The sequence below is a fragment of the Tachysurus fulvidraco genome, chromosome 10, assembly GCF_022655615.1.
Source record: "Tachysurus fulvidraco isolate hzauxx_2018 chromosome 10, HZAU_PFXX_2.0, whole genome shotgun sequence".
Lineage (NCBI taxonomy): Eukaryota > Metazoa > Chordata > Actinopteri > Siluriformes > Bagridae > Tachysurus > Tachysurus fulvidraco.
Genome location: NC_062527.1, coordinates 17,584,282 through 17,598,774, shown reverse-complemented (window position 1 = coordinate 17,598,774; position 14,493 = coordinate 17,584,282). Strand labels below are relative to the sequence as shown.

The following is a 14,493-nucleotide window of genomic DNA, read 5'->3' as shown; positions in this document are numbered from 1 at the left end:
ACTTGTGAGGTTTCTTAAGGTGTCCCTTCCATTGGTCCAGTCATACCTGGAAACACAACTAAAATACTAATGGTGACTTTATGCAGTAAGTTTATTTACATCTACAGACTTTGGCAAGCAGCCTTATTCAGAGCGATTTCCATTTTAATCAAATTTATGTATTACATTAATGTGTGTGTTTAGGTTAAGGGCGTTGCTCAAGGGCACAGCAGTAGACACTTGCTGGAGCTAGGATTTAAACACACAAACTTTAGATAATAATAATAATAATAATAATAATAATAATAATAATAATAATAATAATAATAATAATAATAATAACCTTTATTTGCTATAGCACCTTTAAAAGAACATCTCAAATCGCTTTACAAAAGCAGAATAAAAACAACAAAGAATACACACATAATATAAAGATTAAAATTAAAGCAACAAAAATAGACTATAAAATAAGCACTATGTAAAATTTCAGTTAGTCAAATTAAAACCTACCCTAAAAAATTGAGTTTTGAGTTGAGATTTAAAAATGCCAAGAGATGTTTCTTGCCTTATCTCAGTTGGTAATGAATTCCACAGTTTTGGAGCTAGTGAAGAGAAGGCCCTATCACCCATCGTTTTAAAGGGGTTAAAGGAACATTTAAAAGACCAGTTTCAGAAGAACGAAGGTTGCGAGATGGAATATAAGTAATTAAAAGATAAGTCAAATATTGCGGAGCTAACCCATGTAAGGCCTTGTAGGTAAGCATCAAAATCTTAAAATCAACCCTAAACTTAACGAGGAGCCAGTGCAAGGACTCCAAAACGGGAGTAATGTGATCTTTTAACTTAGTTCTAGTAAGTATTCTAGCCGCTGAATTTTGCACTACCTGTAATTTGTTTAAGTTAGCTTTTGACACCCCAGCCAACAAGGCGTTGCAGTAATCAATACAGGAAATCACAAAAGAGTTGATCAGTCTCTCAGCAACAGAAAATGACAGCATTAGATGCAATCTGGCAATATTTCTGAGATGGAAGAATGCAGTTTTAACCGTATTTTGGATATGTGGCTCAAATGTTAAATTGGTATAGAAAATTACCCCTAGATTCCTCAATTTTGTTTGAAAGTCAACATTTGAACCATCAAGAGATAGCTTGACTGACCCGGCTTTGCGTAGTTGGTGTGGTGAGCCAACAAGCATAATCTCAGAAAATTTTCCAACACCGTAACCACTAAGCTACTACATAGATACTGAAAGATACAGTGTGATCATTATTTCCTTTGCGTTGCAGTGGCCCATCCTCTGCTGTATCTAACAGCATAAAAGCTTTACATTCACATGTATTCATTTTAGCTGATGCTTTTATACAAAGTGACAAGTGAGGCAGAATCTAATTTAAGCACAGGGCTGTTCGATGCACCAAATTAATAGCAGTGTTGTAGCATTGAGTTTCCATCAAACAGAAACCAGAAAGTATAGCGTAATAAATACACATACACACATTCTCATATAATGACATAATTGGATGTTATTCCTACTAGCTTTCATGCTACTGTTACCGTAGCCACACTTATCCATAATCTCTGTCCATAATAAGACTAACCTCAGTAAAAGTAACCCTAACCCATTTCTAATTGTGTCCAAGGGCAAAATCTTTCAAAATCCCACATATAAACAAAAGTTTTTTCTTTAGTAGGTTAAGTGTTGTGGCTTTTTGATAATTAACTGACAAACACAGAGGGATGGTGCGAACATTCAGACAATTGATTTGCATTGAAGAAGAGAAACGGCCTTCTTATCGATGTTAATTTTCCGAGTATATATTAGGTAATAGTGAACTTAATTTACTCTCCCATTGGAAATTACTTTATGTGTTCAGTTAAAATGTTCATGTTAATCATTGAAAACCTTCAGAAACAGCCACGCAAACAAGCTCTTCTGACTGTCTATACAAAACAAAGTATAACCAGTAATAACTAAAGTAGAATTTAATGTTTTCAATTTTACCCTTTAAAAGTTCCAGCACAGATATTCTTTGGAGCAATGCCAGAGAAACCATTAAATCAGGGTCAGGATCTTGTTTATCTTGCCAAGATTGTTACACATATGAGGAATTTTTCTTGTTGTTTTACACATTAAAACACTACACAATTTATGCAGACTTTGAAGGAGATACACATAGGCACATAAAAAGGGAGATAAATTGAGCTATAAGAAGGTCCATGATGTAGATGTGTTAAATGGAGAAAAACTATAGTGACACATGGTGAGGGCTGTAATCAACCTCATTCATACCATCATTATAGTCATTGTACTTAGGGACTAACCAACAAACTAACTGATTTCATTAAAATAAAGTTTAACTAAGACATGCACATAACTGTTAAATATATTTGTATCTATTGTAAAGATTTGAATGGTATTAAAAATAACACACTCACACACACACACACACACACACACACACACACACACACACACACACACACACACACACACACACACACACACACACATTTTTGCCATAATTATTAATGCAGCTAAATAATACAATGCCTATATGTTTATATAAAATCCTTTAAATCAGTAACCAAAAGGAGACCTTTTTTTTTTTTCTTTTTCTTTTTTTTTTTTTTTACAAACCTTTAACCCTTTAAAGCTTTTCTTCCTTTAGGAACCAGTCAAATTCAAATGTCCCAAGGTCAAAATCGACACACACGCGAGCGCAGACACACACACACACACACACACACACACACACACACACACACACACACACACACACACACACACACACACACACACACACACACACACAGAGCACATTTTCGTAAATATCCGCAGGGTGGCGCTACATTATCATCATGCACACCCGACATTCATTACATTATTCAAAATAATTAATTTTACAAGACTAGATGCAAAATACCTATTTCATTATTTTTTTCAGGACGGCGTCATTAATAATAATAATAATAATAATAATAATAATAATAATAATAATAATAATAATAATGAAAATGAACATACAGATGCGCATACCTGCATCTGTATCCGTTAACACCATCTTTCCCACCAACTCGGTGAACTACGTGCATTCATCAAAAATTCAGTTATCACATCAAAAGTCAGGTCATAAAGTCACGTTTTACACTCCACGAATAGCTGTTACGCTTTTGTACACTTTTTATTGCTTACTTATGAAGTCTGTTAGACATTTCACTTCCTTTATTCAGACTCTGATTGTGAGCTACTCACATGTTGTAGTGCGGCGCGTCTCTGGCACTCTTCACGGATTTCAAGTAACGTGCATCCACACCGCCGTTCTCCTCTTTCCAACACTGCTCATCATCATCCTCGGGCACTGACACCCTTTTGTTGTATTTGGACAGTCTGCTTTTGGCGGACATACAGGCGAGTGCTGCTTCTTCGCCTGAGAGCACCGGATGCGCGCGCAACGCCGGTGCCGGAGCTCAGCGCGCTCACTGAGGTTCAGCTGAAGTGCACTGCAGTGGAGCGGAGCAGTCTGACAGGCTACAGGCAAGTTCATCAGTCACAGTGATACTCCTGCACCTCCCCCAACCTTTCATTAATCATCATCATAATCACTTAGAGTCACCATTACTATAAATATGGGAGGATACATTAAGATTTAGCTAGTGGGAGAGCCTCAATATTCCTAATAGAGTTTTAATATTCATATAATGGAAATAGAATGATATATTTTACTGTATGTGTCTGTCCCAGGATCTCAATATAACTAACTACTGTACAGCTGGGTCAGCAGACTGTTTTTGATATTGCATGTTTGTCCTTTTACAGCATTAGGTTATTTTTTATTCTTTTCTGGTAAAGATCCCTCTAGCTTCATGTTAGCTTCTGTATGCTTGATTTTTTTATTTTCTTGTCACTTAGGAGGTAGTCTCAGGCATACCCCATTTGCACTTTAGAAGGCAATGTGTACCTATTAATCTGTCTTAGTTTCAAACTGGAGCATCATCACCAGTTCTAATAACTAGAATCACATGATCACTACTATGCAGTCCCACCTCCTTCCTGATCGTACCTGCAGTTCCCTGGCTGTGAAAGCTAAGCTGCAGATTTTAGACTCTTTTTTATTTTGATTTTACTTTACCTTAAGAGAGAGAGAGAGAGAGAGAGAGAGAGAGAGAGAGAGAGAGAGAGAGAGAGAGAGATTGTATTATATTTTAAAGAGTATTCCTTCAAGTAAAATGTGAACCACACATTCTACAACATCATGAAAAATTCTACAGTACAGGAGAAATCTGTCAGATCTATCATTCAAGACCACATTGCTTTGGGCAAATTTAAAAGATGAAGCATCAAGTGAGATAGCACCTTGTCTACTACAGCAGTCAGAAGATCATCAGAGAGGTTTTTCTGTAAGTACAAAAAGAGGTATTGTCTGATTATTCAATGCAGAAAGCAGACATATTGATTGACTCCACATGAGGTAAAAATATGACACATACACATAGAAATTATATATCACTTTATGGTTAGTAAGCTTGGACAATAGGGGGGCACGGTGGCTTAGTGGGTAGCACATTCGCCTCACACCTCCAGGGTCGGGGTTCGATTCCCGCCTCCGCCTTGTGTGTGCAGAGTTTGCATGTTCTCCCCGTGCCTCGGGGGTTTCCTCCAGGTACTCCGGTTTCCTCCCCCGGTCCAAAGACATGCATGGTAGGTTGATTGGCATCTCTGGTTGGCACTCCGTCCAGGGTGTATCCCGCCTTGATGCCCGATGACGCCTGGGATAGGCACAGGCTCCCCGTGACCCGAGGTAGTTCGGATAAGCGGTCGAGAGTGAGTGAGAGCTTGGATAGTAACTGGTTGGAAATGGAATAACTTTTTCTCATTGTGTAAAATCATCCCAATGATTCCATTAGACTTGAATTAGACTGGTCTAGGCTACAAACTGTAAATGTAAAAATATTTTAATGAGCATTGAGAGTCACAACTTTTCTATTAAAATATGGATTAGACCAATAATAAACTATCCATATAACTGAGCAAGTACACTGTAGCTTCTTGACTTACATTTATGGCATTTAGCAGACACCCTTATCCAGAGTGACTTACAACTGAGCAACTGAGGGTTAAGGGCCTTGCTCAGGGGCCCTGCACTGGCAGCTTGGTGGACCTGGGGTTCAAACCCATGACCTTTCCAATCAGTAGCCCAACACCTTAACCACTGAGCTACCACATCCCTTGACTTGAGTTGACTTGACTTATATTCTGTCTTTCTGCTTTATACATTTCCAAATGAAGAACCAAGGAAGACAAACCACAGGGAAAAGGGGATCACATACCCCTCTGAAGAAAGCTTTAGAAAATGGTTGTGAAAATAAGAAAAGGAGATAAAACAATACATGGTAAGATAGCCAGCCAATTTTTGTTGCACTGTGTGCATGAAACCCTTTGAGAATTCAAAACCTAAAGAGATGTTGTGATGATGATGGAGAGACGCAGTGGTCATCAGTCATTATGCTGTCAGAAGAATTGTGTTTGTGTGTCAGATTTTAATTCTAATTTAATTGTAGATGTGAATATATGTATAATGATATAAGCATATTTAATGTCAGATTTTTAGTAAACCATTTGAAACTACAAAACGTAGAAAAGAAAAAAGAAACATAATTTGCTTTCGATGTATAAACAGCTAACAACTGCCTTGACTAAAGAATTAAGAATAAATCTATACATTGTGAAACTCTATTAAATCATCCATGCTATGATTTACAGTTCTTTCAAATAATAGTACATTTACACTTACATTTTATACAGCTGAGCAATTGAAGGTTAAGAAGGGCCTTGTTCAGGGGCCCGGCAGTGGCAGCTTGGTGTACCTGGGATTTGAATTCCTAACCTGCTTACTTAGGGGAATACGATAAATGTTTCTCTAAACATCCCTTAAACATCAGATTATGCTGGAAAACTGTCAAATTTGCCCTTGTTTCCTCCACATAATAAAAACAAATTATCAAGCTTATTTCCTTTAATTGAAAACTTTCATTTTCACACATGTATTCATGTTCATTACATGTGCAGGATTTATTAATATATGTAGTTTTCATGTTTGCTATGTTTATGTCATGATGTCACAGATACTATGAATGACCTCCACACTCTAGCATTACGTTAATCACACACAACATCACACAACATTTGCTTTATAAGAATTTTCCAACTAATCAGACCTGGATGATTGTCAACTTTCTCACATAAGTCTAGTCATTTTATTGATTTCTGTTCTTCTTGAATATTGTCAACTGTAAACAGCCTTTTATTTCTCTCCCTGGACATAGTGCAAAGCCCTACATTTAAAAGTCTTTCCTGTGACAGAAAACATACCCTGATTGTAATAAACCAAAGACTCCAGTAGAGAATAATGAATAAACATGACATAAAATTGGTTTCTCTTAATGAAAACAAGTGATCTGCCTTTCAGAAGTGCTAACATCTAGACTGTGCATGGTGTGAAGCTTTAATAAAACCCATATCCATTTTTTCCCCATGTTTTATGCCTGATTACATTTATTTTCCAGAGAGAGAGAGAGAGAGAGAGAGAGAGAGAGAGAGAGAGAGAGAGAGAGAAAGAGAGACCCCACCAGTGCATCCATATGTTGTTCTTCTTCAAACTGCAGCCAGAAACGTTTTTCAGACATTTGAACAATTTTTCTTTACTTGACCTGAGACACAAAGATGATTAATCATGACAATGCTTCTTGAGTGTCCTGCACAGAGCCTTGACCTCAACCCCTACTGAACCTTTTTGAGATTAACTAGAATGCCGACAGCACCCCAGACTTCCTCACCTGACATCAGTGCCTAATCTCATTAACACTCTTGAGGCTGAATGATCACAAATCCCCACAGCCACATTCCAAAATCTAGTTTGAAGCCTTCCTACAATAGTAGAGGGTATTATTTGGTATACTTTGTTTACCTTCTGTTCCATGTTTATGTTCTGTAACGCTGCTTTGAGACAAAGCCCATTGTAAAAAGTGCTATACAAATAAACTTGAATTGAATTGAATTGAATTATAAGAGCAAAAGAGGCAATAAACCTTCAAGAAGATGTTAAAAAACACATATGGTGTGATGGTCAGATGTCCACAAACTTTCTACAATATAGTGTAACTGATCAGCTATAAGAAAACTTGAACAAATCAAAAGCCACTACAGATTGACTTGAGTGAAAGTGAAAGTGTCATTAATAATAATAGTATAATATAATAACTTTTCATACATACTGCCATCCAGCTGTGACGAGACTCCAATGCATTTTTTCGATTTTTCTATCAGCTTGGATATAGTATTTATTATTTTTTTAATATTGAAATCTTAGCTAGCAGAAGACGGAACTGAGCTTTGTGATAAAAGACCTGAATTTATCTTGCCCTTTTTCTATCACTTTTTTTTTTTTTTTTTTTTTTTGTCACATTCAAATCAGTTCTCCCTCAGGCTTTGCAGGAACATTCATCTACATCACAGCATGAGAAGGTGTTTGTGAAAACTCTTTAACACAAAGGACATTTATAGGTTTGGGAAATTCCGTTTTCAACAGTGTAGGAAACACTTATAGTTAGAAACTTCTCAAACATTATTAAGGTTGATATGCCATGTGCTGGGTCTCTGTAAGATCTTTTTCAATAACAGTGACTGGTACAAACTCCCTGATGTGAGGTCTAATAATAGGTTCAGTAAGGCTTGGTTTTCTTCAGCAGTATTGAATGGAACACCAGTGAAGAAGTCCAGCCTTGTCGATGCAAAACCCTGTGTGTTGCCTGCCTGCAACAGCCATAGGTGGAAAAATTAAACTTTAAAAAAAAAGAAGAAAATAAAAGCGGGGCACAATGTTATCAACCTCATGGATTTCCAGGAAGAGAAAGTAACAACCTCCTATTGGTTTTGTTAACCTGAAGTACATAATGACATGAGGTGTCTAAGAAATCAACCCAAAATGAACACAGACTCAACACACTGGATATCATTTTTTCAACTGATGGAATGAAAACTCATTTTCCACATTATACTGTTTCCAGGTATTTTGTTTGGCTAAAACCTTGACTCCTTTCTCAAAGTGGACTATTTTTCTATAATAGCATGCCCTGATGGGTTTTATCTTATTATAGCACAGGAATTTGACAATTATTAAAATGTATGGTTTTGTGAAGGACAGGTCCTTAAGATCCTTAAGATCCTTTGTCCTTAAGATCCTTAAAACTTTCCAATCTCAAACAAGAATGCATCTATCTATCTATCTATCTATCTATCTATCTATCTATCTATCTATCTATCTATCTATCTATCTATCTATCTATCTATCTATCTATCTATCTATCTATCTATATGTACATACATACATACATACATACACACACACACACACACACACACACACACACACACACACACACACACACACACACACACACACACACACACACACACACACACACACACAGTAGAGGTTATGGGTATTGACAGATCTTTTTGCTACTCAACTATTGATTGATTTAAGAGCACAGTAAAACTGCACTTACAGTAAACCTGCATTGTAAGTCTGACATAAGTCTCAAACATGTCATTGCATCATGGCAGAGGTCACATACTATCATGATTTGTGATGACAGTCTATTAGAATAAGTAGTAGTTTATTAAGAATAAGACAGTTAAGTAAAATAAGTCGTTTCAATGAACCACTGTAGTATTCACGCTCATGACTGTATACATTATCTGTGCATATGTTTGTAACCATATGCAAGCATCACAAATCTAATATCATTAGCTACGGATAGCTTACAATGATCTGAAGAAATGCAATGATGCACCTCGAAATAATGTATATCATTAGCAGAATAAAAGGTTGAGCCGTGAATGCTTAGCACTTGGTTCATTGCGACCACTGTATCCAGGAATTATAGCTCAATAACTAAACTTGCTTGCTTTTGCTTGCAATTATGCCTGTTGACAATCCTCACTAATGGACAATGATGAAATGATTTTTTTGAATATTGGAGCTTAGTTGTTGGCACAGTTTACTCTCACCTCCTGTGAAAAGTTTGTATGTTCTCTTTGTGCTTTGGGGGTTTCCTGTGGGTACTCTGATTTCCTCCAACAGTCAAAAGACATGTATTGTATGCTGATGGCATTTCTAAATTGTCTGTAGTGTATGACTGTGTGTGTGTGTGTGTGTGTGTGTGTGTGTGTGTGTGTGTGTGTGTGTGTGTGTGTGTGTGTGTGTGTGTGTGTGTGTAATTACCACCCTGTATACTGTGTCCTATCCCGGCTCCCTGTTACCCTGTGCAGGATAAGTGTTAGAGAAACTGAGAAGATTGTCAGAAAGAAAAAAGCCATGTCACTACTGCCATGAAGTTACTGAGCAAATATAGATTTCTTGACAGAACAATACCAGATTTAATGAGAATAAAGACAGCAACAGTGACACTGACAAATCTTATTGTACATATGCTAATTTACCTACAGTAAAGCATCATTACCAGCTACTACTGAATCTTTATCATTGATAGTTTAATGGATATTCATTTTCTTTTTGCACTACTCTTTTGTTCAGACGATTCACATGCATTTTATTGCTAGATTGGCTTTACTGTGCTCAAGGCTATTTGAAGATAGATGATTTTCATTTTAGTTTTAAAGCTGACTCTTCCAGGACTGAAGTTATAGTCTGTTTATCCCTTCTCCTGTGATACAGATTTCCCAGTAGATGGAAATGTGATAGAATGGGGTGCAGGAAAGGAGGCAGTATATTAACCATTATTCCATAATGAAAAGGTTCATTTAAATTCATTGGTGTGTGATTAACAGATTTTGTGTCATGGGTTGGTGTTGAACAAAATGGGCTATGCTTATAAAATGGATTACTGCTGAATAATTTAAATAGCATTCCAAATTTTATTTTCATATTGTTGAGTAATGTAGCTTGATCAGTGTATGTCTCATTCCATAAATTCTAGCTACTCCTTTGATTTTTATTATTTCCAGCTACCATTAGTGGCCCTACTTTATTTTATTTACAGCATTTGGCAGACACTCATATTCAAAGTAAATGTGTACGAGACATTAATGTGACCAGCTATTATGTATGGGATAGAGACTATAGCAGTGAGGAAAAGACATCAGGGAGAGATGGAGGTAGCAGGGATGAGGATTTTGAGGTTCTCTTTAGGAGTGATGGACAGGATTAGGCACATCAGAGGGACAGCTCAGGTTGGCTGTTTTGGGGACAAGGACAGAGAGACTAGACTGTGATAGTGGACATTTAGATGGCCATATACAGAGGAGAGAGATTGTTATGCTGGTTATACTAGAAGGATGTTGGAGATGGAGCTGTCAGGTAAGAGGTCAAGAGGAAGGCCAAAGAGGAGATATATGGATGAGGACATTAAGGTAAATGGTGCAAGAGTAGAGGATGCCGAGGTTAGAGTTAGGTGAAAACAGATGATTCGCTGTGGCGACCTCTAACGGTAAAAGCTGAAAGTAGAAGAAGACACTCATAACCAGAGCAAATTACATTTTACCTCATTTTATACGGAAATTGAGGGTTGAGGGCCTTGCTTAGAGGCCTAGCATTGGTAGCTTGGTGGACATGGGATTCAAACTCACAAAGTTTTGATTAATAGTCCTGCACCATAACCTCTAAACTACCACATCCCAACATTTTTTTTGTTTGTTTTTTATTCTATTTTATTAAAAAATGTTTTATCCTCTTATAAAAATAGACATTGTTACAGAGCAGCATCCTCTTCTGAGTAACTCGGATGGTGGGAATATAAATCATTGTGGTATACAGGTATAGAGTAAAAACAACAGAAATAAGTGAGTATATGTATAAGGACATAACAATGACTATACTACACTGTATTGCTGTTGTCTCCGTTAAAGAGCTTCATTTGTAAGTAGATTAAAACAAACTATACTCTCATTAACAAAACAAACTATACTCTCATTTCATTACAGCATTTCAGCAGTTTTTTGCCCGTTTCAATGTAAATAAACAATTCAAAGAACATCTTAAGCCTATCCTTACATTTATTTAAAAAAAAAATTTATTCTAGCGAAACTATTCAAAGTTTGGATTGAATATTATGCTTTCGAAGACACGAGTGCTTTAAAAAAGAGTCATGTGAGTGATGCTACAGTCAAGCCACACTTATACAGTACACCATTATCTATCTATTTATATATATATAAATAAACACACAAGCCATCATGCAAGTACAAACTATGAGCAACCATGATATTGTAAATAACATTTGCTTTATGTTAACCCTTTTGTGTAGTTAATACTTTTTTTTATGGAGAATGTAGTGTATGCAAAACCGAATACAAAATTTCGCTCGCATGCATGATGTAAACAGCACAAACTTGGCCTGCCTGGATGGCACCAGGTGGCATATCATCATGCAGGTGTCACTGCCAACAAGAAATAGAGCTGTAAATGACTGTATATAATCAAATACACCACAGCAGCCTCAAATCTCCATGATCAATAGCTTTGTAGAATTCAAGGTTATTACTCCACATCTGCTGGTAGAGATGGTGATATTAATAGCTCCAATTCTGCATGTCAGGTTAAAAATAAATGAAAACGTACAAGCAAGGTTTTGGTCTGACATTAGAAAAGGAAAAAATATCTTAAAATTTCCATGCTTTTACCTCAGGATATAACTTTTTTATAAGCTTACATTGGCTTATATTTGGCTTAGGTTTGGGCCTCTGGAGTAAGACTGATGAATGAATTCGAGTTACAGAGACACAGCAGGAGAAAGGGACAGATTACATGTGAAAACGTACAAGACATACGAAACGTACCCTAAGGAACAACTGAAAAAATTTGTAAAAAATTGTACAGCATGAAAACTACAATATTAAGAAAAACTGAAAAATGGTTGTGTGAGGAAATCACACACTTACATTCAGTGAAAAAAAGAAATGCAGAACACAACAGATTGTAAGAATTTTGTAGCCAGTCATTGTATTTATAACCTCCAGATGGTATAATAAGTGATTATTCTGCTGTGACACAGTGAACACTCTAAGAAGACCAGTGTGGATCCAGTTGCAGTGATATATTTACGAATTTCAATGTCTAACACAGATTAAGTCCATAATCAATATATAAAAAACAGAGTGATTTTAAACCCAAGGCACACAGAGCATAACAATCTGGATCTACGTAGATGAATTTAGCTTAGAACTGTAAAATCTTAATCTTTGAAAGTGGTATAAATCAACCCTATAGATATCTATTTCATCTACATTTCTAAAATACTATTAAGATTATGTAGTGAAAAAACATGTATTTATGCAAATTTATAAAAATGTTATGCAAATAGGTTTAATTTGGTTGATGGAATTTTCTATGGTTTTAGAGCAAAAATTGAATTTGAGAAATTGTTTTTACATTTTTAATTACGCATCTTAATTGCATAGTTTTTTAAATATTTATTAATATTTTTAGTCCAAAACAACGATAACAGAAATGAATAAATGGCTATTAAGTTTTATTGCAAGGCTATCAGCATTCATTTGCATATGTTACATGAAACATGCAGGAAATGAAAAAACAAACAAACAAAAAAAAAAACAGTACAATCAAACTTACTAGACGATCTAGTGCTCTTAAACAGCGACTGAAACAACATTAATAAAGGCTCACTGGGTTAAGAATCATGCTGCCCCATGCTTACACTATGAACAGTTTCAGAGGAGGAAACTCAGTGGACAGGGCAGTTAAAGACAAGGCTGATATTTCTTTTGTAAATTATATTGCAAATATTGTGAAAGTAAAAGGGGAATTAAGAAATAGATCATTTTCTTCCATCAGAATTGCAGATGCACAATTGTGCCATTATTTTCTCATACAGTGGAAGAGAAAAAAAGTCTTCCTTTTCTAATGGCTGAATGTTTGGGGCATTTTGTCTAGTTGTTGAGATCAACATACAATACCACGTTAATCTGAGGATACTACGTGGAATGATGCTGATAAATTCCTGGGAATTTGGCTAGCACAACGTAAGCTGTGTAAAACCAGGTTGCCATCCTTGGTCCATTTTCAGCCCCTTTTCATTATCCTAAATGTACAACAACTCAGTTCTCCCAGAATTGTTTGTTTTCTGAGATTTTCAGTAATCAAAAAAATAATTAAGTTTAATTTTGAGTTCCATAGAAAATTATGCCCAATTCTAAGCATGCTTAAATACTTTTTTTTTGTATTTTATACCATCTCCACCCTTGCTTAAAGGCTATTTTAATAAGTTAGGTCAGGCCAATTGCAATTCATCACTTCAATTGCTGTCTTATGCTCAATGGGTTTCCAGCACAGGGATTTGTAAAAATGAGGATAAGTCTCATAGGGTCAACTCTTCTCCCTGTTAGAAATAACTCTACACAACTAGTCTCAAAAATCATTCAGGAAGGCTTTACTCTATGTTATATGAATAAAGTTTAAATATACAGTATAATCTCTAGTATATCCATAGCTTTAAGTGAGAAACATAGGATTAAATAGTTGCGTATTTTGTACAATTCAAAATAGAAATTAGGATGATTTACTGATCAAAAGCTGAATTCGTTCAATTTTAACAATTCTGATGCTACAGTTCTAGTCGTGTAGCCAGGAATTCATTCCAGGGAGGGATGAGGAAGTATAGAAAATAAAATCACAGTATGACCTTCAGTGAAATTGAGAAGTGTGACATTGAGAAGCTCATTTTGGGTAGATGATAGTGACAGCATTAGGATCAGTAATTAATATTACAAGATTAATATTATACAAAAGTTCAAGATTAATATGAGACATATTAAATGTGCTCGTATTTATTCCTAATGAACAAGCCTGAGGTGACTGAGGTGACTGTGGTAAGGAAACACATAGATGGAAGAGGAAGAAACCTTGAGAGCCTAATCCTCATGACACTGGAGGGTGTGATTATAAACTGTTATAAACACAAGATAGTGTGATTATAAATGATTTCCTTACTACAGTCATATACAGTCTGACAACTGTATATTGATTAGGAGGTTGTTGTCCTCAAAGACCACATGTAGTTGGCATCTTCTCTTTGACTGTCTGAAATTTACATATAGCAGAATCCAACTGGAGCTGGTACAATCTATAGATGCCTCAGGATCCTCACAGGGCTGATGTCTTCTCACTGAAGGTCCGAAATCTTTATGAAGCGGAACTCAACTGGAGCTGGTACGATCTCTGGATGTCTCAGGATGGGTATAAAAAGAGAAGCAAGTGGCGAGGAATTAGTGTAGCTGCTGTTCATAATATTAACCAGCACTAGATGATAATGTGTATTTAATCGGATCTACTGGAGCACATGGTTGTAAAATGTATTATGTGTATGCCTGACTAAAGAGATATGTCTTTAATCTACATTTAATCTTCGAGAGTGTGTCTGAGCAGTGAACACTGTCAGGAAGACTATTTCAAAGTTCGAGAGCTAAATACAGAAAC

The 14,493-nt window shown here is 36.1% G+C and overlaps 1 protein-coding gene across 1 annotated transcript in view; it reads right to left on the bottom strand.

Moving 5' to 3' along the window:
* Positions 1–3,489, bottom strand: part of trpc3 (transient receptor potential cation channel, subfamily C, member 3) — a 33,126-nt gene extending 29,637 nt beyond the window's left edge. Inside the window, exon 1 of the mRNA XM_027165128.2 lies at positions 3,234–3,489. Within this exon, the coding sequence (XP_027020929.1) occupies positions 3,234–3,385 (152 nt within the window). The 5' untranslated portion in view covers positions 3,386–3,489. The remainder of the gene's footprint in view (positions 1–3,233) is intronic.
* Positions 3,490–14,493: the final 11,004 nt, after the last annotated feature.